Genomic DNA, 25131 nt, shown 5'->3' on the forward strand with positions numbered 1-25131 from the left:
TCGAAAGACTGCTCCATCCACAAGGAGGCGCCTGTCGACTCCTCCACCCCCATTCTCCCCATCCAAATAATTGACCCTCCAACGGCCTTTGCAGATCACCCTAGCTAAAAAGAAGACGCCATCAACACTACCACCGCCACACCCATCATTGCTTACGTTATTACAACAAAAATACATTCGACGCACTCTTAACTCCGACAACGACATTGCCACACAGACATTGGCATACCTATCATAAAAAAAACACGTTCAACAAAAAACTCCTTAACAGAATAGGTACTTGATTCCTGTTTTCAACCCCGCTAAAGATGATGCAAGAATTGAACACTGGGTAGAGAGAGTTGATAGTCTCGCCGAGCGTTATCGATGGGATAATTGATAAATAAATCATGGCAAATGCTTCAAATGACCTTACATTTGACTCGGTCGAGCCGCCTATGGGCACTTCTACTCCTAGGACTTGAAGTACTTCTACTCCGCTCAGAAAAAATAACACTTTAACTGCTTGAAAATAAATTAATATTTTATAAAAGGTTGCGACTTTTAACATTGTGCAATAATTGCTCAAATTAGCAATATCACTTTTATATCATTTATTCATTGTTTTTCACACATTGGAACTATCTACTTCCTATATTATAAAACTTTCTAACATGATGAAGATATTTTCTCTCGAAGAAATGGGTCTCAAAAAGCATTACAGTGTTTTCTACTTAATGTGATTTTCCTAAATTTTACACTTCCCGTTCACATCTCTAAAAAAGATGTGATTATAACCTCTTCTACAATAGCTGAAGGAAGATATTTGAAATTGAAAATTGTTTCTAATTACTTCGTTTATTGATTGTTAGTGATTAATTAAATTAATAAAATACAGAAATAAATAAATTCCATTCCAATATTTTACTTAATTACGATCAGATATTTAGTTTTAGTACACATAACAAGATTAGAACATTCGATAATATTGGGTCATTAATTTTATAACAAAACATATCTTTCTGTTTAAGCGTTATTTATTGCTCTTGACGTGTGTGCGATTAAAATTTCAAGAGATAAATGAATCTAGAAAATATGCTTTACGATAGTTTAAATTAAATTATAGTTATCATTTTTTATCCAGTTTAAAAATGAATTTTCTTTTCGTTATTGCCTTGTGCGTAGCATTTACATCTCTCTACTTAACAAAAGAGGTAGGTAACTAATTAAACATGTTGGTGCAATTTAACTAATTAATTAATTATTGAACAAATCTCAGCTAGAAGCGCGCCCTTCTAACGACCATGTTGGTAAACTGTCACTAGTTGAAAATTTTAATGACAGGATTAAATTGATTTATGCTTTTAGGAACAAGAATAATCGGTGGCGAAGTCGCGAGAGCCGGACAGTTCCCTTTTGCTGCAGCCATTCATGTCCAAACTGCCGACAGTAGATTTTTCTGCGGAGGAGCTCTTACAAGCCACGATTGGGTCATAACTGCAGGACATTGCGTCTATAAGCATGTTTCAGCAACAGTGTACCTTAACGATTTTAAATTCTCATTTTAGTGCCGTCCTTTTTACGATTCAACTTGGATCAAATCATTTGGTTTCGGATGATCCTAATCGTATGACTGTTTCCACCTCTACCTACATTTTGCATCCTGATTTTAAACCAGACACTATTGAAAATGACATAGGATTAATAAAATTTCGAAGACCAGTAGATTATAATGGTAGGTACCTCATAATTATTTACTCAAGACTAAATTCATAAAATTGCAGTATATTTAGAACCTGTCTATTCATGGTCTTCTACTTTGGCTAATTATATTGGTGTATATTCATTAGGCTGGGGACAGACTAGTGATGGTAAATAATTAAATTAAATTAACAAATTGGTGAAAATGATTAACTTGGAATTTATATTTTAAGCTGACGGTGAACTTAGTAACGAGCTAAGATACACATTTATCACCACTATGAGCAATTTGGAATGTAAAATGTTCTATGGTGATCAAATCACCGACAATATGATTTGTGCAATTGGAAATTACAACGAAGGAACTTGTACGGTATGTTGTACAGTACTTAAATTTAAATAGTGTTTATTAAACTAATGATATTCATTTTTGAAGGGAGACAATGGAAGTCCTTTAGTTATGTATGTGGGAAAATCTCTCGCTCTTGTTGGTGTAGCCAGTTTCATAAGCGGTAATGGTTGCGAAAGTACTAATCCGTCAGGTTACACAAGAACAGCTCCTTACTTCGAGTGGATAAATAACGTGACTAGAGGGGAAGAATAAATAATATTAAAAGTATCATTGATGCATGAGAAAAAACATAAGATTAGTCGTTTACTGCGGTAGAAAATTATTTCTTTCGGAGACAGCAAGTAAACTTTTTCATTGCAATATGGTTAATTGTCAAAATAAAATTTAAAAATGGTATAAATGGATTTTTGGCACTCTTCATTGACAGCTCTTCTTGAAGCGGTGTCTTCTGTCTTCTCATCACGTCCAGTTGATTCTTCGCCGCTGCTTCTTTACCATGCTTCAAAATTGCTTAACTACTTAAAAACAATCTTTCTTCTCTTTCTTCATCTATTTGCTGGTGTCGGTTTGAGACTCGATTGGCAACCATTCCAGCATTGTGACTGGAGATGGCTTCCCATTGATTTTGACATCTGAGTCATCTGATACCCATGGATACCCCCACACGGGGCGACTCCTGTCACACCACAGTGGAACCGGTTAAATATTGGGTAATAATTTCGTTATTTCGCTTTTTTAGAGGCTTTTTTTAATAGGGATAATTTAATTATTAAATATTTCTTGTAATTCATAAACAAATCGTGACAAATGCTTCAAATGACCTTACATTTGACTCGGTCGAGCCGCCTGTGGACACTTCTACTCCTAGGAGTATTTCTACTTCGCTCACAAAAAAAATGCCACTTTAACCGTTTCTATGAAGATACACAAAGGCGCGATTTTCGACCGCTTGAAGATAACGCTTTTTTTGTTAACGTTTTTTACAAATCATTAAAAGAAACTTTTAAATCCCTAGAAAAAATTTGTCTTGCTGCAACTGTTCTATAAGAGGAGAAAGTTCTGAATTCTTTTCGATTATTTCTTTTATTACAGATCTACTCCTATAATTTTTATTTAACTAAATTAAATTAGAAATTTAATACACATGATAAGATCAAGAGAGAAATATTTGTTAATTTTGTGTTATTTACCTTTATAACAAAATATATCTCTCTGCTTAAGTATTATTTATTACTGCTGGCGGATATACGATTAAAATTTCAAAGGATAAGTGTATCTACAAATAATATTTGGTGATATTATAAATTGAGTTGTAATCATCACTTTTTATCCAGTTTAAAAATGAATTCTCTTTTCTTGGCGGTCTTGTGCGCAGCATTTGCATCAATCTACTTAACAAAGGAGGTAATTTATTAAACATGTAGATATAATTTAACGAACTAATCACTAAACAAATTGCAGTTAGAAGCTTTTCCTTCTAAAGACCATATTGGTAAATATCGCCAGTCAAGAATTTGAATGCCTCGGTTAAATCAACTTATTCTTTTAGGAACAAGAATAATCGGTGGCGAAGTTGCAAGAGCCGGTCAGTTCCCTTTTGCTGCAGCCATTCATGTTCAAACTGCCGACAGTAAATTTTTCTGCGGAGGAGCCCTTACAGGCAACGATTGGGTCATAACTGCAGGACATTGCGTCTATAAGCACGTTTCAGTAACAATGTAGCTTAATGATTTTAATTTCTCCTTTTAGTGCTGTTCTTTTTACGATTCAACTGGGATCAAATCACTTGGTTTCGGACGATTCTAGTCGTATGACTGTTGCTACCTCTACTTACATTTTGCATCCAGATTTCAAACCAGACACTATTGAAAATGACATAGGATTAATAAAATTTCGAAGACCTGTGGATTACAATAGTAGGTTTCTGATAGTTACTTACCTAAGACTAACTTAATACAATTGCAGTTTATCTGTCACCTGTCTATTCGTGGTCTATGCCTTTGGCTGACGATGCTCGTGTATATGCATTAGGCTGGGGACAGACTAGTGATGGTATGTAGAATTAATAAATAGGTGAAAATGATTAACTTGAAATTTACCTACATTCTAAGCTGATGGTGAACTGAGTAACGACTTAAGATATTTATTTATCTCCACGATAAGCAATTTGGAGTGTAGAATGGTCTATGGAGATCAAATCACCGACAATATGGTTTGTGCAATTGGTAATTACAACGAAGGAACTTGTACGGTACGTTGAAGTGTTTAAATTTAATTGATATTAATAACAGATATCAATTTGAAGGGTGACAATGGAAGTCCTTTAGTTATGAGTTCTGGAAAATATTATACTCTTGTTGGTGTCGCCAGTTTTATTAGCGCTAATGGTTGCGAAAGTACTAATCCTTCAGGTTACACAAGAACATTCCCGTACTTCGATTGGATAAGAAATAATACTAGAAGTGAAGAATAAACTATGCTAAACATAAAGATGATTTTTCATTTATGACCGTACGAAAAATATTTTTTAATGAAATAACACAAATATAAATAAAAATGCCAATTAAAATGTTTAGTTCAAAGGATTGTTAGTGTAATTAAATAGCATGTTACACCAGTTTCACAAGACATGTTGTCGAACTCGTTCCTCCTCGCTACGCTAGTCGTGCCCTAAACCCTCTTATTCGACGATAGACTGTGTTGTACAACTTGTATAACAATGTTACTATTCCTACTCTCTAAAATTAAATAAAACTCTCATCACCGCACTTTTCGCCTGAAAACTGACAGTGACAGCGACAAAAATTGACAGTTCACATGAAAGCGGCAAAAATTTCATAAACATGGGCATGGCTTGCTTCGACTACAATCATTTATACCGTGAGTTTTTTATTTTACTGAACATAGGATTCATGAAGTTGTAAGTTTGGTTGCCTATTTCAAATGCATTGACTTGTCCATTGTAGAACTGAACATAGCCATTTTACAGGTCAACCAAAACCACTTGGCGGGTGACCCAGTGGACTGAAGTCCCTCCCACTAGCGGAGCGCACTTGTTTGTTGTGTTTGGAAGTGTTCAGATCTTGTACAAACGGGCGAAACGGGCTTTAAGTGAAGAGCATGTCCGGGCTGTTTTGAGCAGATTTGCTTCATTGAGTCTACCGTACCTACAAGCGTAGTCACATCCTTGTCTTACAGACACTCCCTCGTTTCCTTTTCTGCGCATCTCATCCGCCAAGCTATTCTGGTCAAGCAGTACGTTGTATATTCAGCGAAATAAAAAACGCAGTGTATATAATACCCCTGTACTTACAATAATTATTATTTATGTTATAAAAATTTCTTTTTCCTGAATGTTGAGGTATTCTTTCGATTTTGAGTTTCGTAGAATGTTATTGACAGGACTTGCTTGTTCAATAGTAGAGCAAATAAGTAATCAATAAAGTAATAAAGTCAGAGCGTTCAAACGGAAAGTTTTGGTATCTTACTGAGCATATCTTGTTACATTAAAACAGCGCAATATAAATAAAGATCCATCAATAAAACTTATTGCGTTCTATTATATTACGAGCAATTAAAGCAAGATTAGTGAATTCATATGTTATTTGGAAGGATAAGGATACATTCTACAAATTGAAATTGGAATGGTGTAATTTTTTTAATACAGTTCTAAAATGAATTATCTTCACATAATTTTTTACTGTTGCATATTGACATGCATCCACTTAACGAAAGAGGTAACAGATTAAACATACATAGTAGGAGAGACTAATTTATTACAATTTTTAGGTGGTTGCAGTTTCACCTGGTAAAATATACTGTCTAAAGCATAAGTAGAAATTATTAAGTTAGATAATATTTTTTAGAAACACGAATAATCGGTGGTGAAATTGCAAGAGCTTCACAGTACCCTTTCGCAGCAGCAATCCATGTTCAAACTGCCAACAGCAAATTCTTCTGCGGAGGAGCTCTTACCAGCAACGACTGGGTCTTAACTGCCGGACATTGCGTCTACAAGTTAGTGTACATATTTTAAAATCTAAGCAACAGCAAAACATTTTGTATTTTAGTGCTGTTCTTTTCACCATTCAGTTGGGCTCTGCTCAGCTGGTTTCCGACGATCCCAATCGTATGACTGTTGCCACTTCTACTTACATTTTGCATCCAGATTTCAAACCAGACACTATAGAACATGACATTGGACTGATAAAATTTCGAAGACCAGTGGATTACAACAGTAAGTTGATATTTGTGGAATTTGAAATTTGTAAATACTTTGTAACATTTTAGTGTATTTGTGGAATGTGATAATATATCCACTAACCTTGACGGATTACCAACAAGCGACCATATTAGGCTGGGGACAGACTAGTGATGGTAATTAACTGAAATTAATAAATCAACCAGAAATTTTGAAACTCAAATTTTCAGACGATCCTGAACTCAGCAATGATTTAAGATATGCAACTATTACCACAATCAGTAATTTGGAGTGTAGGATGGTTTATGGGGATCAAGTTACTGACAATATGGTTTGTGTTATTGGTAATTATAACGAAGGAACTTGCACGGTATGTTGTTTAATTTTTTAAACAAATTGAAACACAATAGACTTGTTGCTTGTTCTTTTAGGGTGATAATGGTAGCCCTTTGGTAATTATTCATGGAAGATCCTACAGTGTTGCGGGTGTTGCGAGTTTTATTAGCGGTAATGGTTGCGAAAGTACCAATCCTTCAGGTTACACAAGAACATTCCCGTACATGGAGTGGATAAAGAATATAACAAGTGATAAAGATAATTAAAAATATTTCTTGACCTTATTAAGTAATAAAAATACCTTATCAGCACATTATTACATTGTATTGGGGCCCAATTATACCGCGCGTTCAAATAAAATCCTGGGCTGAGTAGGCGTTGGAAAAATTAAGCCGTTTAGAACAGTGTAAAGTTTGAATTTTCCGCCGTTTGACACGAATGACATTTGTTTATGTTTAATCGGGACATAATTGAACATGTTTGTTTTCAACAAAGGGTGTCCTTAGATACTACTCGTGTCAAAAATGGATTACTCCCTAGAATTCGAACTTTTAGGGAAATAACGTTTTTCATGTTGTGTGTAACTAGAATTTTCAAAAGTTATTTTGAATGCCTAAGGTTGGTTACTTTGAATTTAGAGATTAAATCCAAATAAATATGCCGTCAGTAACCAAAATTGATTGTGAAACGAAAAATCATCTATCACTTAGCGAGAAATTAGTCATTTGCAACTGTTACAATTAACTTGCTGCCTTACATTTTTGGGATATCTTTTGTTTGTCACCAGAAACCACATAGCCTCCAACCTAACCAAATTTATGGCAACCTAGTAACGAATATCCCTAAATCCTAGGGAGTAATCCATTTTTGACACGAGAGTATTTGCTTCGAGAATAGGAATCGTTAAGTTATTCTATTTTTAATGTAAAACATTGCACCTGTCAACATGCTCCATTTAATCTACGCTTTAAAAATGCACAACAATTAACGGTTTCCAACGCCTTCATTAATGAACTCTACTCGTGCTTTCGATAAGTGAATTCGTTAAAATGGTGGATGCGCCGGGTGACGATCTTGTTCAATTTAAAATTAAAATGTTGTATTCAGTCTACATAAATCATTCGTTCTGAGGGTAAAGCGTACCTAGAAAAACGATTAAAGCTTTGACATTTTTTATTTGGATTAAGATTTTTTTAAATCATACAAAATGCATCTCCAATGGCGTAAACTAAACAATATACTCTTTAAAAATCAAACAATCGTCGTTTTACATGAATGACTAGCAGATTCTCTTCATTAATGCAAGAATTACAAGAAATCAAAATAAAAAAATACTTGAGACAGTTACGAAAAATTCTTTTAAATAACATAATTAGGTGCAGTGATAAAATGTAAACTATTTGAAATTTGATTATTGATATTAACTGAAAACCCTAGAGATGTCGGATCCTTCTTGATGCCTCCGAACATAACCAATTCGGACTTTCCCGGCAGCAAAGTGTACAAAATCGTTTCTTCGGGGCCGTTTCCTAAATTCTTCGGTGGCAACCATGTCACGAACGGTTTCGAATTGAGAGCTCTCGACAAGTCTAACACGTAAATTCCTAAGTAGTGACTCCTGATCTTCTCCTCCTTCTCCTTCTTCAAGTTCTCTTTAAGCTCGGCTAGGCGCGCCACGCGTTGTTCCCTTATTCGCTCCGATTTTGACATTTTGTTGTTGGGAACACTAAACGCCGCCAGACTGTTTATGGAAGGCGACCAGTTATTAATCTGCAACACAAACAAATCAACAAATCTATTACGTCACACATCAAAATGTCTCACTAAGATCTCTCCTCTTTGATTGTTGGAACACCCTGGCTGGTACAAATCCTCATCGTTCGCCTCCCTCTTGTGATTCCTCAACACTCCTCGCCTCCCGTTCACGTTTTCATCCCTGTCCGGCTGGCGATTAGCTAAATCTATCCTAGCTAATTTACTATCTTCCTGGGGATTTCTTCGAGTCACCCACGAATTCTTCGGGTAATAGACTATGGGGCAAGTTTGGTTTTCACGAATTCTATTGAGCACCACGATTTTTTCTCCTATCTAAAAGAGACGAACGATTTCACATAAACCAGTTGCTTTTGTCGTTGTCGTTAAAACATTATTAAAACAAAGTAAGAGGTTATGTTTTATTCAACACGATTTTTCTACAAATTACAAATTAATTATTCGTCATCTTCGTAATCGGCAGGATTTTTCTTCTGCAATTTTTTGTGAAGTCTTTCGATCTGATCGTAAACAACGATCATGGCGAAGAACGGAGGCATAACGTACAAGAACTCTTCTTTGATGCGTCTTAACATATTGGGAAAACCGTGAGAGATGAAACCATGGAAAGGTTTCATTTCGAAGGGTGACAATCTGTAGATGATGATGCTTTGCATTTTGTACAAATTACCAAAACCGAGAGTCATTTTGTGACACTTTTATCTTTCGATATTCTTTCGCGTGAAACAGAGCTCGGATGAAAGTAATTTGACGTACCTATGTCAAATACTGTGGACCTACTTGATAAATAATAATAAATAAAATAAAAATCAATTTTTCGATAAAACTGGCAAAACTTTGTAAATTATATTGATTACAAAACGCTTAACGTAAAATCGATATTTCATCTTTGTATTTATTAACAACAAGTGCAATAAAGAAATTAACAATGCAACCTAACCTCAATGTTCAGTTTTCAGCGTTCCGGGTAATGTGTTTTTATTGTTATTTTATTTCTATCAGTAAATCAACCAGAGTAGTTTGGTATTCTGTAATTTTGCCAATATTATTTTTTTAAATTGTCCAATACTAACCACTTTCTTCACAATAATTGTCCTTGTTTGGTTCATAATTTAATTTGGCATAATTTTTCTTTTGATTTCATTGCTTACAACTGTCCCTACGTGCTCGTGGCTGTATTTAGAGCAGAAACCTTTAGTTCATTCCAGCAAACAATTTCCTACACGTCTTTCCGTTTTCCTTGACCACATTTCTGTGACATAATTCTACGTTGTTATCGTCTCCAATGAAACAATTTCACGTTGTTCACGTCCCCCATGAGACACGTTAATCAAGTCTTCAACGAGACAATTAGACAAGTTGTTTACTAGGTATAGAGTCCACATCAGTCAGTTTGAAGCCAAGACGTCAACATCCATTTATCTAGAGTAAGTATTAGGTACTTTTTGCGCGCCATTTGTTAAGTGTTGTTGCAGATCATACCATCCATCAATCCCGTCGTCGTCGCCGCCATCAACAGATATAAAATCAACATCGCTATTCATTAACTGGGGTTTCTAATTAAACTTTCAAAAGAAAAGAGTTCTGACGCATCATTTGCTTCGTTAACACTTTATCAAATCTAATTTTCTTGTTCAGGTGGTTTAGTAAACAATGGAAATGGTGTGGCAGATCATCAATTTTTTTAATGAGTTCCCAGCTTCGAGAATCATTTCAATCGGTTTCGAGAATAAGATAAATGGTTGAATCCAATACTTTTAGGAACACTTCTTGTCAGCTTTTAAAGTGCCACATAAGTTTTTCATACAGAATAAAAAAATGTATCGTTTTTAATTTTTTAAGTTTCTGGGAAACTCAACGCGTTAAAGTCCGCTTCAGAAACTGGGTTTTTCTTACACATAGACTTAACGTCAAACAATTTTGATCAACTGCATTTTTGTTAATGATACACAGTGTATCTTGAAGGAATTACGAAATTTACATTTATATCTCAGCGCAACACTTGTATCACATTGGTAAACACTTTGACCAAGAGCTTCTTCTTTTTGCGAAATGACTATGAAATAGAACAATTACTTTTTTTAACGACAACAAAATACACACAGGTCATGAGAGTCTGTACGCAGTAAGGTGGTCCCGTTGAATACCATTTGCCAGTCAAAAAAAAAAAAAAATGAGTAAATATGTAAGTGCGTAAGAGCAAACTCGATGGCCATTAACCAAAGCCGGTATGACAGGTTCCTATCCATAATAAACGTTTCCATGATTTTAGAAGTGATAAGAACTTCCTTGCCCTTCTTCATTAAGCGAAGCTTTCAAGTTAATCGTTGTTAATATTGAGTTGTAGGAGTGAAAATTTTCGCAGACCTTGCGAGAAGTCACATCGCTTTGTGTTAGCATCGAAAAGATCAAATCGGAGTTCTTTCTGTGTTCTGAAATCTTGTCAAGAGCTCCAGATCCAGATCTGGAGAACGAAAGGATCTGCAGAAAGCTCAGAAGTGCTTTATACATGGCATATATTTTTATTTATCTCCAAAATTGAAAATGATTACCTATCTGATTTCCTTCAGAGTGTTGTAATTTCAATAGAAGCCGGTATAGCGTATAATTATTATTACACTACAACTCGCACCTTCACTCTTTTTTTGGAGGCTCTATTTTTTATTCTCACCAAAATAACTTCTTATTCATCACCCATCATTATCGTTGTTAATTGCATATTTACGTGAGCAACACGTCATCGAAAAAAAAAACATTATCACTCAGGATTATTTTTGTCGGTTACAGCGATCAGACCTGTTTTCGAAAATTCCTTGCAAATTCTTTTGCGTCCTAAACCGTTATCTTTACACAAAGCAAAACACTGACAAACTGACATCATTACCTTACATCCAGGATTGGTCCAGATATTGTTGGGTTTGTTACTCTTCCCCTCTATCTCAACCTGTTTCCACCTCCATACGACCCCCTCCATATTCAGAATCCAAGCATCACAGTAATTCAACGTTGGTCCTCCCGAACCCCCAATTATCAATAAATTGTTATTATCTAACACTACTTGAGTCTGCCCTAATCTCCCATGTGGCCTGGGTTCGCCTTCGACTTCTTGTCTGTGCCAGGACCACGTTTCTAAGTTTAACTTCCACACATCATTTGATTTCTCACAATGAACGGCAGTGCTAGGTTTATGGATACCCCCGAACATGATCATCCATTCGCCCACGACTGAAACGGAGTGACCGGCGGTAGGTGGCGGCGCGTTGGTTGTGTTGATACAAGTCCAGCGGTTTGCAATGATGTCATAAATGTGCAACTCGTTGAAGAGGTGCCAACTTTGGTATAAAGGATAAGAAGGTGGATAGGCCCATCCTCCAAATAATACTAATAGAACAGAAGAACATTAAAAAAAGTTCACAAAAACATTTTCAACACTCTTTTACCTAGAAGATCTTTGTAGCAAACTAAAGAACTGCACGCTTTGGGCGACGGATACGTCCCCATTGCCACAGGTCGCACCCACTGCCTTTTAGACAAGTCAAGCTTCCACAAGTCGTTAAAAGTGGTCATGGAACAAGTACATCCCCCAAAAACGTACATGGAATTCTCATGGATGACTGCTGTGTGCGAATATCTTTTTGATATGGTAGGTGCCATATCTACAGGCGTCAAAGTGTCCCATCTTATGTCAAAATCTACAATGGCTTTATGCAAATTCCTCTGCTTAGTTTTGGCAACATCTGCAAAACAAAGAACTGATTGTAGATCTGTGTCTAAAATTAGTAGCATGAATTGACAAAATTCTTCACATACTTAAAACACATCTTCTCCATCTTTTCGAGACTTGCATACAATCGTGCAGATCCTTGTAAGGTGGAATTAGAGATAAAATAAATTCTAAAACTTCATCTGGAAGGTCTTCAATTTGAGCTGAATTGTTCACTAGGGACATTTTAAAAAACACTTTAATTTTATCACTAGCAAAACCATGAAATTGTCAACCGTTCTCTTCTGGGCTTTTGCTAGAAAATAAAAATAAACCCAAAAATTCCAAGTTTTTGTTGATATTTTCGTAAAATGTCATCTACACGTTGACGTTCGGTTGCCAACACGACAAGACGAAAAGCGCTAGATTGACAAATTAGGCCACTTTTTCGGCATTCTAAGTGCTAATTGCGTTCAAATAAATAGTTAGGACGCTACACGTTCTAAGCGCTAATCTAATTAGGACATTAGACGAATTTGTTTAAAGCTGTAAAGATTTTAATTAATATAAATCAAACGAAAAATCCCTAGGCCAGTCTCTGTTGATCAGTTCGCGAGCGACTTCGGTTGTGCGGGATTTTTAATTTAATGTCAGTTTAAAATAGTTTTTAATCAAGATTTTACAATGTTCTACAACAATTATACAGTCACAATCAAGAAATAAACTCGAATAAGTTAACTGTCTAGGTTAAGTTTCAAAAATAGCCGTTTCCGAACCGTTCTAACCTGATCCGTGTCCGTCTAACCTCTAAACAAACTCAACAAAACCAAGAAAATGTCTTTACTGACGCATTTAGGACCCGTTTGTCAACATTTAGACAAACTCAAACAGATTTTACCTAAACAATTCTCGTTGTCAACAACACAAAAGGTAAACAACCCTCTCCTGGAAAACATTTTCCAACAATCTTATTTTCAACAGGTTATAATTGTCTCAGTGACTGCTAGTGTTACCGTGGTCGGCGTTTTAGCACGGTACTTGCGACGAAAGAAGCGGACCGTGGATCTCTCGAAATTTAAGCGACCCTACCCCAAACGCCCAAGAATCTCAGGAGTCAGGAGCCCCAATGGAGGTAAGAGCTGTCAATTGTGATAAACACTACAAAATGCAATCAGTTGCATGTTTGCTCTACACACACGACTCGCTCGATTTTATTTATTGGCTACAACGATCAAGAAAGTAAAATCCAAATTTCCGTGTTGCTAATTTTGAAAATGACAAAATTGGCGCCTTTATCTTTGCCAGATTGTAGATGTCGCGCCAGTGCTCCCGCAATGTTGGTTGCCTACACAGCACACATTTTCACAGAGCAATAACATTCAATTATAATAAATTAAGCATTGATTGTATAATGTTACGATCTATTATTTTTTTTATGGCTCATAAATTGTTTAGCTCGTTTAACCTAGTTTCTTTAATGGACTATGAATAACCATTTGACATAGAGAATTGGACTTCGAGAATATTATATTTATCGACCATTTTTTTTTAATTTTATTTTCAGGATAAACGATGTTGTTAATTTACCTATTGTGCAAATCGTCCTAAATTAATATTGGTTTAGTCGATTCCGGGAAATATACAATAATAGTTACAGTTTCATTGATATTGAATCGGCCGCTTAGAGTGTTGTGTGCTTACTTGCTGCACAAACAGAAATTGATTAAGCTTTCTGGGTGTAAAGGGTTCAAATACCCTTGAACCGCAAACTGTGCCTATTATTTACGGCCTGTTTAACTCCAGTCGGGAAACAGTTTCGCATAATTGGAGTAAGAACATTTTCTTATTGCCCATTAATTCCGATGTGTAATGCATCATAATCGCGCCAAATAAAATAAACTAGAAGATTTATGACACCGGGGATACGAGTTGAACGTTTTTTGTTAAGCCATTTTCGAATTTTTCTGATTTTCACATTTTTATGTTGTGTTAAGAGTTCATTTTTACCACCACATCACATACATTTTTCTTTTCCAGTAATTACTGACGGCGTCATGACTACATAATCTTCCCTCGTAATTGCTGTCACAATTTTTTTTAAACAGCCGTGTTCCAGATTCTTTAACGACCGTTCCCGTTGACAAACGATTAATAAACTTAAAAGCTCTGCCGGTAATTATTTATTTATTTATTAAATGGACAGTTTGAGCAAAACTGATTTCAATTTCGTTTTGTGTGCACAGTTGGGCGATGGAAGTTGGCTTTTACACATTATGACAATTAGGATAACTCTATGAAGTCTGTTGGTCTGTGCAATATAATAGTCCAATTGAAATCTGAAAGCCGGCATTGTGTTGACACATTATTTAAACACAATCGGTTTTACTTCAAAACTGAGGCTTTATTCAGTTTGGCATATTTCACGTGTAAGTACAAAGTGAACGTGTACTCATAAATTCGGAACAATTAACACAGTACTGACGCTAATGATGTCTGACTTTTAACAGCGCTGTCACAGAATCGACCAATTAACAATTCATAATATAAATGGGGGTAAATTTGGATAATTAATGATATTTGCGCAGGTACTCGCCGCGTTAATTTGGTAGCCTGTTAATTAAATCTGACCTTGCCGAATAGCGTTAAATGAATTTAGGCCGGCGCATCTAAATTTGCGTAATAAATGGGACAAGCGGATCCTGTATAAACGTTCCAATATTTCTCAATTTGCGAGCCCACGCATTGTCATGCAAGAAATTTACGCCGCCGCCGAAGGGAGGCGAGAATCGAGACGCTCGCCTCCTGCAGATTATCAATATGTGATGATTATTGACATGGCGACGTTATCTGCAATATTGCCCTCGCGTTCGGATGGAGGCAGGGTTCGTTATGAATCTGCAAAATTACCTAGACGAGTTAATAAAGCTGAGTTAAGTTTGATGTGGGGGAAGTTCTTTTCAGATGAATGTTATAATTGCTCCCTAAGGTTAGCGTCCGGAGGGCAGACGTGTCGGAGTTCGATGGTGAGATTAGACCCGGCAGTTTGCGCTGGTGGTCACCCATTAATATGCTGACCAACAGAGTTGGGTTTTGAGTATCGTGAAGAGCGAAAATTGTGTCGCAGATTAATTGGTACTTTGGCGGGATATGATGTACCCATCACTTATACTTAAACCATTTAGTTTGAGATTTTACAGCGTTTTGAATTGTTATTTGATCATTTCACTGTAATAGGATACGATTTTAATTTTTCTAAATTTTATCGCTTAGTTTAATAAAAAATTCAGACGGTTTTTTCTTTCCGTTATTGTTGTTAAATTGAATGTTTTTTTTTTAATTGTCAGTTATGTAGAAACAGATTGTGTTGTATAAATGCTACCTACATACCTTTTGCGTATAGCTATTACAATTTTTCGTAAAAAAATTTAAAGAGAAATATTGCATTCGCCTTATCGTTTTATTTCAACCTTCATTCAAAAATAATTTATCTTGGGTGTACAGTCTGTTGGCTCCACCTCAACGAAAAATACTGCGGGTAATATGAATAAATAAGATAACGGAGTTTTTTTATACACACCATTGATAGTGTTGTTTATAGACACTAAGGGCCGGTTGCACCACGTGAGTTAAATTTAACTATAGATTAAAATATACGAAAACATTGTTATAACAATAGGTAACTAAAGTAACGAAACATTTTAACCTACAGTTAACTTTAACTGGCGTTGGTGCAACCGGCCCTAAGGACATAATTGGGTGATATTTTAGTTGATCCTGTCAATAGAAAAGCTTTGGAAGAAACTGTTGTAACACATATTTTTTAGTTGTAATCAAGTTTCAATAAAGAACATTTGTTAAAATACATCTAACTGAATATTTATTTAAAGAATATTCTGAGACTGTTATTTACGCTTAACTCTGTATTTTTTTTACATAAAAATTTTGATTCACAAGTCTGAAAATATTTTCACTAAAATTGAAGTAGAAAACATGCAACTTTTTCAGTGGGAAAAATATTATTTTTGTTTCTTGAATTATGTTGTATTATTTTTACAACATGGCTAACACTAATATTTTCAAAGTAAATTATATTTTCCAATAGATTCCGCAATGTTAATATGTATTAATTTAACTTTCAACGGCCAATTAAAAGAAGGAATTTGTAATATTTAACCCGTACGTTATTTATTGGCCGGAGTAATATGTATTACGTCGACGAAAATTAAATAGTAATTAAACTTTTTATTTCAGTTGAAAATACTACTAACATTTGCTAAGAACAGTTTGATGACCTCCTTGCTTGGTGGAGAAATTGTTCGATTTTAACTTTACAATAAGTTTTAATAATAATAATAATAACCCAAAACAAAGTTTAATTTTCACTGTGACACTTATATGACTACATACATTCTATTTTGATAAGAAACTCTATACTGTACACAGATGAAAATTATTGTCGACAGATTGATAATAAATTAATTTTGACATAGATTTGATTAAACCTAACTAAAAAAAACGTATTTCTCTACGGTATTTCTTGTTTCTTGTAGCATGGATAAATAATCCTGGTTACAAACATAAAGGATGCTGCAATTTTGTCATTAAGAAAGATTTTTGCAAATGTTATTTAATCTAACAAGAATTTAAATAGACAATAATAAAATTAGAACAATGTATTAGTTACATTTTAGGGAAAATTGGTTTTTATTAATTTGCCCTGTTATTGTTTTACCAATTTAAGACGTGTATACTGTATTGAACACAACAAGTCCTTTGACTGCAAGTGCATTTAAAATGCGATTTGCTTTTTTAGGTCTAAACTCTTTAGATGTTTTTTTCAGGAAAGAATTATCGGGTTGTCGGAGTTTTAAAAACATTCTAAGTAAGTCTAAGTCAGAAAATGTAGCGACATCAGACATCTTCATTGAGGACAATAAAACATTTCTTTTTTATATCTTGAGTAGGTTCCATAAAGCGCGTCGTGCTCGCAGTATTCTCGTCACAAGATTTCTAGTTTCAAAGAAGTTGTGCCTTCAGAAAAGCTAAAAGATATTTCACTCGGCTTCTAATAAATTCGACTGTATTGAAAATGTATTTTGGCAGTTTTAGCTTTCGACAGAAAATTAAGGAAAGAGGTTTTTAATTTAAAATGTGACACATGGAGAATCTGAGGCATAAACTAATCATCGATTAGAGTGGTGGTGGCTGTATAAAAAGTAAAAGAAAAAATAAGAGTTTTCATTTGGTTGAGACCCAAAAGGATGACATGACATCTATTTGTGGGACAGAAAGGATCAGATTTCAACTCCACAATATACAGGGTGTCCCAGAACTCGCGGATCAAATTTACAGTGCGTTTTCCTTGGTGATAACTGAAAGCAATAGCGTTTAAAAAAAAGGACAGGGTATAATCGATTTTTTGTAATGAATAATTCAAGTTGACCAATCAGAAGGACGCTGTTAATTTGAATTTCACGTAAATTTAACCAAAGGTTTGAATTGCCTAGCAACATAATTCTAGTAAGAATGGTATGGAATTTCAAGTAAATGTTTGGGCAACTGTGAAGATTTTGACAACGAATTTGATTCGAAATTGTCAAACTTCGTATTGAAATCATATATACAGCTGCAGAGTATGCCGAAATGCTCATAATTTATGGAGAGTGCCGGCGCAATGCACGTGAGGATGCAAGGAAGTATGCAATACGTTTTCCACGACGTTTGCCATATCCAAATTATAACGTATTTCTATGGTTGGTGTACCGTGCTCGAGACACTGGGTCCTTGGTGCCTACCTGACAAGAAATTGGTGGTCCCCCGCGAGAAGTTAGAACACCAGAGACTGAAGATGCTGTTCTTCAGTCCTTTGATGACGACGGTAGAAGAAGTATATTTGAAAAACTATATTTACCGCGAACCTATCAATATTTTAGAAGAACTAAATAACCAAATTCACGAAAGACTGGCTACTGTTATTCCTAATGTGCTTAGACTGGCAAGGGAAAATTTAATGAAACGAGCTCGCCTATTCCTTCAGATGAAAGGTGGTCAATTTGAACACATGTTATAAATTATTCTTTTTATTTTGCATCTTTCTTATTTCATTTGTTGCATTCTACATCGTTTAGTTATAAAATTTGATCTTACTACTTTTACTAATAATGATGCTAAAATAAATAGGTTAGTTCAATCCAGTTTTGTCTTCTTTCTTTCAGAACTGCCACTATGCTTGATTTGTTGCTCAAAACCTACGTGTAACTCCAGCTTTTTTAGCAATGTCAAGAATGTTCCTAAAAGTCTTTTCTTTCATTTCGACGATGACGAGTCCCGCTCGTGTAGCTGCGCTAATACGTTGCAGATGCAGAGTGTATGCACAGGAGTCATGATAAATTTCTTGTGATTCCGATTCACTGCACAGGCCCTGCATATTTCACTTTTTACTAAGATTTTTAAGGTAGTAATATGTATTACTCACTTGACGCTACGTCCATCAACAAAGGTTCAATTCATCATATCCCTCCCGTCAATTTCCTATACCCCTCAAGGTTACAATTGCTCTGGAAATTTTCGCTCATAACAAACCATATTTCATTCATTGTCGGAAGAAGAAACTTCTTGCGTTCCCTGATTTAGATTCTATACAATTATTCACCTGCCTTTGGCGCAATTATCCCATTTTTGGTTATTTCAAAAGTAGCTGTCACTTTTGACGTCTGTTTCGACAAGTTGACCAGATAAATATTGAAAATAATTTTATTATTCATCAAATTATACGTTGCTTGGCAATTGAGGGAAGGTACTCAATTTTCTCATAAAGGGAAAATTAGATCGAGCTCTATTGGTCAATTTGATTAATTCATAACTAAAAAGCTGTTGCACCCTGAATATTTTTCTAAACGTTTTTTACCTTCATTACCATCAAGGAATATACAGTTTCAATTTGATCCGCGAGTTCTGGGACACCCTGTATATTTTTTCTAAATTCCATTAAAAAAGTTAATTTTTTTTCATTGATTTTAGTGTTAGAAGTGTCACTTTTTTTCACTTAGTGAAAAAAGCTATGATGTCATCAACTTTTTTTAACTGCTTGGATTTAATCCATGAATGAACAATATACATATTCTACAAAGAAGTGATTTATTAAAATGAAAATTAAAATAACAATTAGAACAATTAGTAACATTAAACCCGTCCACTAATAATAATTTCAAGATCTTCATCTGAATCACTCATTTTCATTTTTATTGAGACTGACATAAAACTGACACAAAAGATAATTTCAATAAACATATAACGTTGACTTAGTTACCACAACTGGCCACCGCACTTGACTAAAATGGAAGAACATAAAATTACAGTTAAAATAGGTTTTGATTTAATGGAATTTAATTTTTTTTTATAGACAACTCGTGTTAGCGCCTACGGCTCGTTTAATAAACTTCCATACTTACGAAAAAAAGTTGCACTTCTAACATACGTTATCTAAATAACTATTTTTACATTCAAACCTTTAAAATTTGTCATCAATTGAAAAGAATAAAAATCCAAAATAAGTGTTAGCTTTAATGTTATAAACAATACCACCCAATTCTATTTTTTTTTCGGATTTAAGTTGCTCATCATTATCTGAGGTTGTGGAAAAAAATATAAAGGCATTTAATCTAAAAACTTCCGTTTATTGTTCACGTTAGTGGGTAACATGGTTTTGCGTTACAAGAACAAAGTTATCTGACCGAACGTTGTTTGGAAATGTTTGCAGAACTTGTCTCATGTACGACTTGTTAGAAGCCTGTAAATAATTTAAAAAAGATTAAAACAGAAAATGTGCCGACATGAGACGTCTTCAGTGGCAAAAATAAAAACGTTTCGTTTTTTATCTCTCGAGTAGGTCCATAACGCGCTTTGTGCCTACACGATTTCTTTCACAACAATGTGCACAGCAGTTCTGCTTTCATAAAAAAATCTATATATCTTTGAGAAGAGATAAAAGATATTTCTTTCCTTCTGCTTTCAATAAATCTAACGAACTTAATGATATTTTCTTGATATAAATACTAAATTAAGCTTTGTGCAATATGTTGGGTGTTCAATGTTCATTTAAATGTATTCCCAAAATTAGCGCAAAAAGTGAGGTTAGATTTAAACAGCTGATCCGTGATCTGTAATTTGTGGTGTGTTCACAATCGACTCTTTAACGCCAACTTTGAGGATAAATTTAAATGAACACCCGATACATATAAGAAAAGGTGGTGGGTCTAAAGAACTATAAATAATAAACAAAATTTCGTTTCGCTTTGCTTTGCTTAGAATAAAAGTGATCATATTTCGACGCTACCGTTTTCCTAATGCTCACAAAGCTTTTGATACTTGTCTCATAAATGTGAGATTGACGTCAAAGAATGTTACAATTTGAAACGGATAAAATGTGGAAAACAGAACATAGTTATGTGATCCCTCATAAAATATATTACGTATTTTTCCAGTACAATGGACAATTCAGAATAATTCGAAATTGTCACCTACAAGAGTTTGCATTAAAAAATTGCAACAGTCGTTATTTGTATGATAAGCGAGGAAAGTGTATCATTTTCTTCCACAGGTGAAGTTTAATAAATAATTACCCGAAGGAACAAATGACAGTTTACTCCAGAAGTATACGTATAATTTTTTATACTGCCTTGTTTTTATTTTATACAGAAAAAATCTCAACATAAAAAAACATTTTCTTATAATTAGAACATCAGAGTAAGCACACTTGCCGTTACCAGAATTGCGTTTTATAAACAGTTTATTTTATACTCGCCTGTTGTGTCGCATTTTTACGAATTTTTGAAGTAGCGATTTTGAAGAAATTATTCTTTAGGAAAATGTCATTTTGGATTTTTTTCAAACAATTCGAAAACGTTAAAATCGTGTTCCATGTTAAAAACAATGGTAGAATCAGTTTCAATAATACTGTGGGATTAAAATTTATAAATATGTAAATTGTGATTGTTTGATTTGATCACAAACTACTCAGCATGTTATTTTTTAACAAATTCTCGAGACGTTTTTACTGTTCTTCCTAGGGAATTGTACCCTGAAACACAAATCACTGCCAATAAAATCAAGAATCTCGTCAATCAGAAAGTAGAAATTTTGCTAAGTGGTTTCTACTGGGGTTGGATTTCCTCTCTTAAATGTGAATTAATCACAATTATTACAACCGGAAGCTCGTTAGTTAGGGATGTGGGAGAGTCAACGTTAATGAGGTGTTACTTAAAAGGAACAAATTCTGTTTGTTAGAAAGAACTCAAAGATTTTTTAAGTGTGGGTTGTAGGGAATGTTTCGTTTTTTTACAAATGTATTTTATTCAGATTTCTTGTCAGTTGTCTAATCAATTATTAACTGTGCAAGATTTCTCTTTTATTTTCAAATTTTTATGTTTTTGGAAATAAACCATTTGGAACAACATTTATAGTCACGTTTAGCTTTAGGGAATAAAACATAAATATTACCAGACACACAATATGTTGCCTAAGAGCAACGATTAACATCTAGAATATTGCTAAAAAGATTCAGTCGGCGTATGCAATACACTGCAAAAAAGCTTTGTGCAAGTTTTACCTTCTGCATTAATAATAATTAGTATTTTTTACTACCGTAAGAGATCTCTCTACATACAGAACCTTCACGATTAGAGATGATCTAACGAAAAAATTCTAAATGTTGCTCAGCTGAAATAATTTTAATATATTAAATTTTTCTTGCATTTTGTAATGCAAGGTGACATCATTACATCGAAAAAATCCCGAAGACTATTTATTACCGTTGTAAATTACCGAGAGTGTCATTGAAAAAACTATAATGATGTCACTATCCACAGAAAGTGCATTAAAAATGTAATCGCATCAAAATGTGGTTTGTAACTGGATTGGATTAGGTATGTCAATTGTGGCAATTTTGCGGTAAATTTAATTTAACGAGAGAGACGAAACCACATTTCTCTCCGTTGTCCATTCGATATGAAAAAAATGGAAGCTCCGTTTCTAAACCACTTATCACAATTTGACACCGATGTCGGAACAATCTTCATCCCATTCTCCTTGTTCACGTCCAGGTAGATAATTTTTCTTGTCGCTGTCACAACACGGCTTCCTAGTCCTAGATATTAATAGTGTGTGACGAGCACGATGACATGCCCATAAAAAATAAATCAATAATCATTCCGAAGCGACTGGGCCGTTATTTGTAATTTTTGCGAGATCCAAACAGTTTTAATTAATAAATTCTGCAATATCAGCGTGCGCCGTCCGGAATTTAATCCCAGGAAAACAGCACTCGCTCGTCGTTCGTTCGTTTTTGAAAAACCGCCCCCGCCCGGAGTCCCGATCGAATATCGCGCGCACTTGTTGAAACTTCTCCCCTTGATAAGTTGTCTCAGCGTCGGGGTTGGAAATTTGGCGTTTCGCGACTAATTAAGTTCGTGTCGAATTCCCGATCGGAAGAGTTTATGAGGTCTGGGTCGGGACCGGAGCAGGAACATCCAACGAAATTCAGTCAAGGTTAATTACTACCAAGGCCGGTTAATTTGACAAGGCCACCGGCTGCGCCACACACACAGCAATTGGGTAATTGTGGGCCATCATGATAGCCCTCGACAACGACGGGAATCGAATTACGGCCGTAGGTGATGGAATGTGGCGAATGCAGGGGGTTCAGGTTGCCACAACGACGATGGCGTAACGGTGGTTTTATGGCATTTTGAATTTGTTACAGGTTTAGGCGATTACTCGATGACGAGTGGTGTGGCTAAAGCAGGTCGCTTTCGACAGTAGCAATTAATTTTCGGGGAGAATTTGGGAGGAGGATGCGATTTTGGGATGACAGTGAGGAAATAGTTATTTACGAACCGAGTGCGAGAAGACATTTTTCGTACATGAGCGCATTATTTGAGGCACAAGCGACGAAGAAGCGAGTGGTTCATTTGCGCGAATCTACCAAATACTTACGTCTTCTCGCATCGAGGCTTGTACAATATTTTTTGAAACGAACATTAGCATCTTTAAATTATTACCCAATAGTTCCCAATTTAGTGAATAGATGGCGCTTGCTCAAGTGTCAATCGAATTAATAGCGATTTATTTTCATTCTTTCGGAATTTTCAACATCCAAATTGAAGAAATGACGTTTTGTAAACCAGATTTTATTATTATCTAGTCAAATTATTTTTAGAATGCTTAAAAAAGCCAATGCTTTTTGGATGACTTTGAAGCACTAGTGCGCGAAATCGACATTATTGCGTTTGCGAAATATCATTTTGAAGATAGTGAGTTTAAAAATAATTTTTAAAAGTCTGATTAGACCAAAGCAAGTGGTTTTTAGTTTCAAGAAGAAATATTTTGCTGTAGCTGTAGCTTGACGGTTCTTGGCTAAAAGTTCAACATTTTAGGATCTTGTCTTGACATACTGTGAGTACGTAGGTATTCCGACGACTATTCCTGAAAAATATTTAGATTTGTACAAAAGTATGAACGACAATAATTTTTAAATGAACGCGTCCTTTTAAAACCTTTATCTTAAGCAGTGCTGTAGTCGCAGGGTCCGGGGATTTCAAGGGCCCCAAGGACCCATACTCTTCTCAAGACGAAGTTAGTACATAATTCTAACATTTAATTTTGTATTCTTGTAAGAAGTAGATGAAGAGCAGCAAAATATTGTTGCTGGTGTCACATTTTTTAACGAAGCCTCCGAGGAAATAAACTAATTGTAAGATTAATTAGATTTGGTAAAAGTCGAGACTACTCCACTGGTACAATGGTGGAATACATCTACAAATTTTGAAGAAAAAGAATCGTAACATCCAAACTGTTTTTTGATGACAGAAGTAATCATCACATTTTTTCAAATGCAGACAGGTTTAAAATAAATATTTTAACCAATATATCGATGAATCGTTTAAATTGGGTGTGGGATTACAAGGAACGTATGAAAAGCTAGTAAAATGTATTTTTGGGAAAAATGATTCATTGGGTAATGGTGGGTGTTTTTGGTTGATTGCTCACTTTTTGTTTTTAAGACACCAGTCATAGTAGCAGCAACTGGACGTAGTTTTTCTAAATTAAACCTACTTAAGGAGTACCGTGAATGAAGGAAAATTAGCACATTTAGCCTTAGCTTCAGCTGAAAACTCGGTAGAAAGAAATGTGGATTTGTCTGAAATACGTGGTAAATAATTGTGCTAATAAATAAGGCGTGAAATTTTCCTTTTCCTTGCGTCTTTTTGTATGACTATATAATGTTGTTTTGTTGTACATATTTCTACAGGGTTATTAAATGATTGTCTCATCGCAGTAGGCGTTGGTGACGTAGTTGAAGTGCCGCGAGCCTCATAACATGAGTGAGACAAGTATCACCAATAGGTATCGCTACTGGCGGTAGTGGAAATCTGTCAACTAAAGTATATTTTTTCCTGGTAGGCGGTTGCGCACACCATTTTAATAATGTACGTAACAGTTTTTGATATCAATATGTAATAACTAATAATATCATTCACATCTGATTATTTAGGATGACTGTCTGTTAGAGATTCATTATTAATTCAGTCAACTCTTGCATTCCGTAACATTGTTTTCTCATTAAGTTATTTTCAGATCTTTTAAAACTTTTCAAAGGCTTTCATTACGTCTTTCAGTCCATCACCGTAATAAATTTTCCTTGAAGTTGCAGCGATACTTCATTAAGTTTCGGAGAAATTCAAGTTACATTTTGTACATGCTGTTTTTGTGTTTACAAATCTTGTTCGCTAAATCTTACCATCGAAACAAACCAGGTTACAAAATACACAAACTTCTGACATTATTTATTCAAATGTATTGAAACTGAAAAATCTGCTGCTGTGAAATTATACATATTTTTAAATTGATTACAACAATGACAATAATAGACCATGCGATCGAAAAAAAAGGGAGAACCACTATCGCGGTTCAGTTGGCAGCTCCAGTTTAAATATTGCTATTGTCAAAGAAACATATTTAAGTCGTTTAGTAGAGAGACTTGGCGGCTGTCAAATACAGTATCATGTATCGGGTGTTCATTTAATTTTC

At 34.9% G+C, this 25131-nt stretch overlaps 5 protein-coding genes and 1 long non-coding RNA gene across 7 annotated transcripts in view; 4 read left to right on the forward strand and 2 right to left on the reverse strand.

The window, feature by feature from the left end:
- Positions 1 to 1043: 1043 nt before the first annotated feature.
- On the forward strand, positions 1044 to 2433 carry LOC138131520 (brachyurin-like). The gene is made up of 7 exons (XM_069048583.1): positions 1044 to 1193; positions 1259 to 1289; positions 1348 to 1498; positions 1548 to 1714; positions 1764 to 1850; positions 1914 to 2053; positions 2117 to 2433. The coding sequence occupies exons 1-7, from the start codon at positions 1131 to 1133 to the stop codon at positions 2282 to 2284; spliced, it is 807 nt and encodes a 268-aa protein (XP_068904684.1). The 5' UTR covers positions 1044 to 1130; the 3' UTR covers positions 2285 to 2433.
- An 831-nt stretch (positions 2434 to 3264) lies between these two features.
- Positions 3265 to 4522, forward strand: LOC138131519 (brachyurin-like). The gene is made up of 7 exons (XM_069048581.1): positions 3265 to 3436; positions 3494 to 3524; positions 3582 to 3732; positions 3782 to 3948; positions 3998 to 4084; positions 4144 to 4283; positions 4338 to 4522. Exons 1-7 carry the CDS (start codon positions 3374 to 3376, stop codon positions 4503 to 4505), a joined length of 807 nt encoding a protein of 268 aa, XP_068904682.1. The 5' UTR covers positions 3265 to 3373; the 3' UTR covers positions 4506 to 4522.
- Positions 4523 to 5668: 1146 nt separating this feature from the next.
- LOC138130948 (brachyurin-like) lies at positions 5669 to 6885 on the forward strand. The gene is made up of 7 exons (XM_069047674.1): positions 5669 to 5769; positions 5822 to 5840; positions 5899 to 6049; positions 6103 to 6269; positions 6323 to 6409; positions 6464 to 6603; positions 6665 to 6885. Exons 1-7 carry the CDS (start codon positions 5707 to 5709, stop codon positions 6833 to 6835), a joined length of 798 nt encoding a protein of 265 aa, XP_068903775.1. The 5' UTR covers positions 5669 to 5706; the 3' UTR covers positions 6836 to 6885.
- An 839-nt stretch (positions 6886 to 7724) lies between these two features.
- Positions 7725 to 12466, reverse strand: Fbxo42 (F-box protein 42). Its single transcript, XM_069046599.1, has 5 exons — positions 12153 to 12466; positions 11783 to 12079; positions 11227 to 11723; positions 8394 to 8657; positions 7725 to 8339 (listed from the first exon to the last, which is right to left on the reverse strand). Exons 1-5 carry the CDS (start codon positions 12289 to 12291, stop codon positions 7929 to 7931), a joined length of 1608 nt encoding a protein of 535 aa, XP_068902700.1. The 5' UTR covers positions 12292 to 12466; the 3' UTR covers positions 7725 to 7928.
- A 166-nt stretch (positions 12467 to 12632) lies between these two features.
- Positions 12633 to 25131, forward strand: part of Miga (mitoguardin) — a 99199-nt gene continuing 86700 nt past the window's right edge. For both annotated transcript variants that reach the window (XM_069046600.1, XM_069046601.1), the window contains exons 1-2: positions 12633 to 12975; positions 13027 to 13177. In XM_069046600.1, the coding sequence (XP_068902701.1) occupies positions 12880 to 12975; positions 13027 to 13177 (247 nt within the window). In that variant the 5' untranslated portion in view covers positions 12633 to 12879. The remainder of the gene's footprint in view (positions 12976 to 13026; positions 13178 to 25131) is intronic.
- Positions 18110 to 25029, reverse strand: LOC138131403 (uncharacterized). Its single transcript, XR_011159799.1, has 2 exons — positions 18521 to 25029; positions 18110 to 18466 (listed from the first exon to the last, which is right to left on the reverse strand). It is a non-coding gene; the product is annotated as an uncharacterized lncRNA (long non-coding RNA).

Source organism: Tenebrio molitor, chromosome 5, assembly GCF_963966145.1.
Source record: "Tenebrio molitor chromosome 5, icTenMoli1.1, whole genome shotgun sequence".
Taxonomy (NCBI): domain Eukaryota; kingdom Metazoa; phylum Arthropoda; class Insecta; order Coleoptera; family Tenebrionidae; genus Tenebrio; species Tenebrio molitor.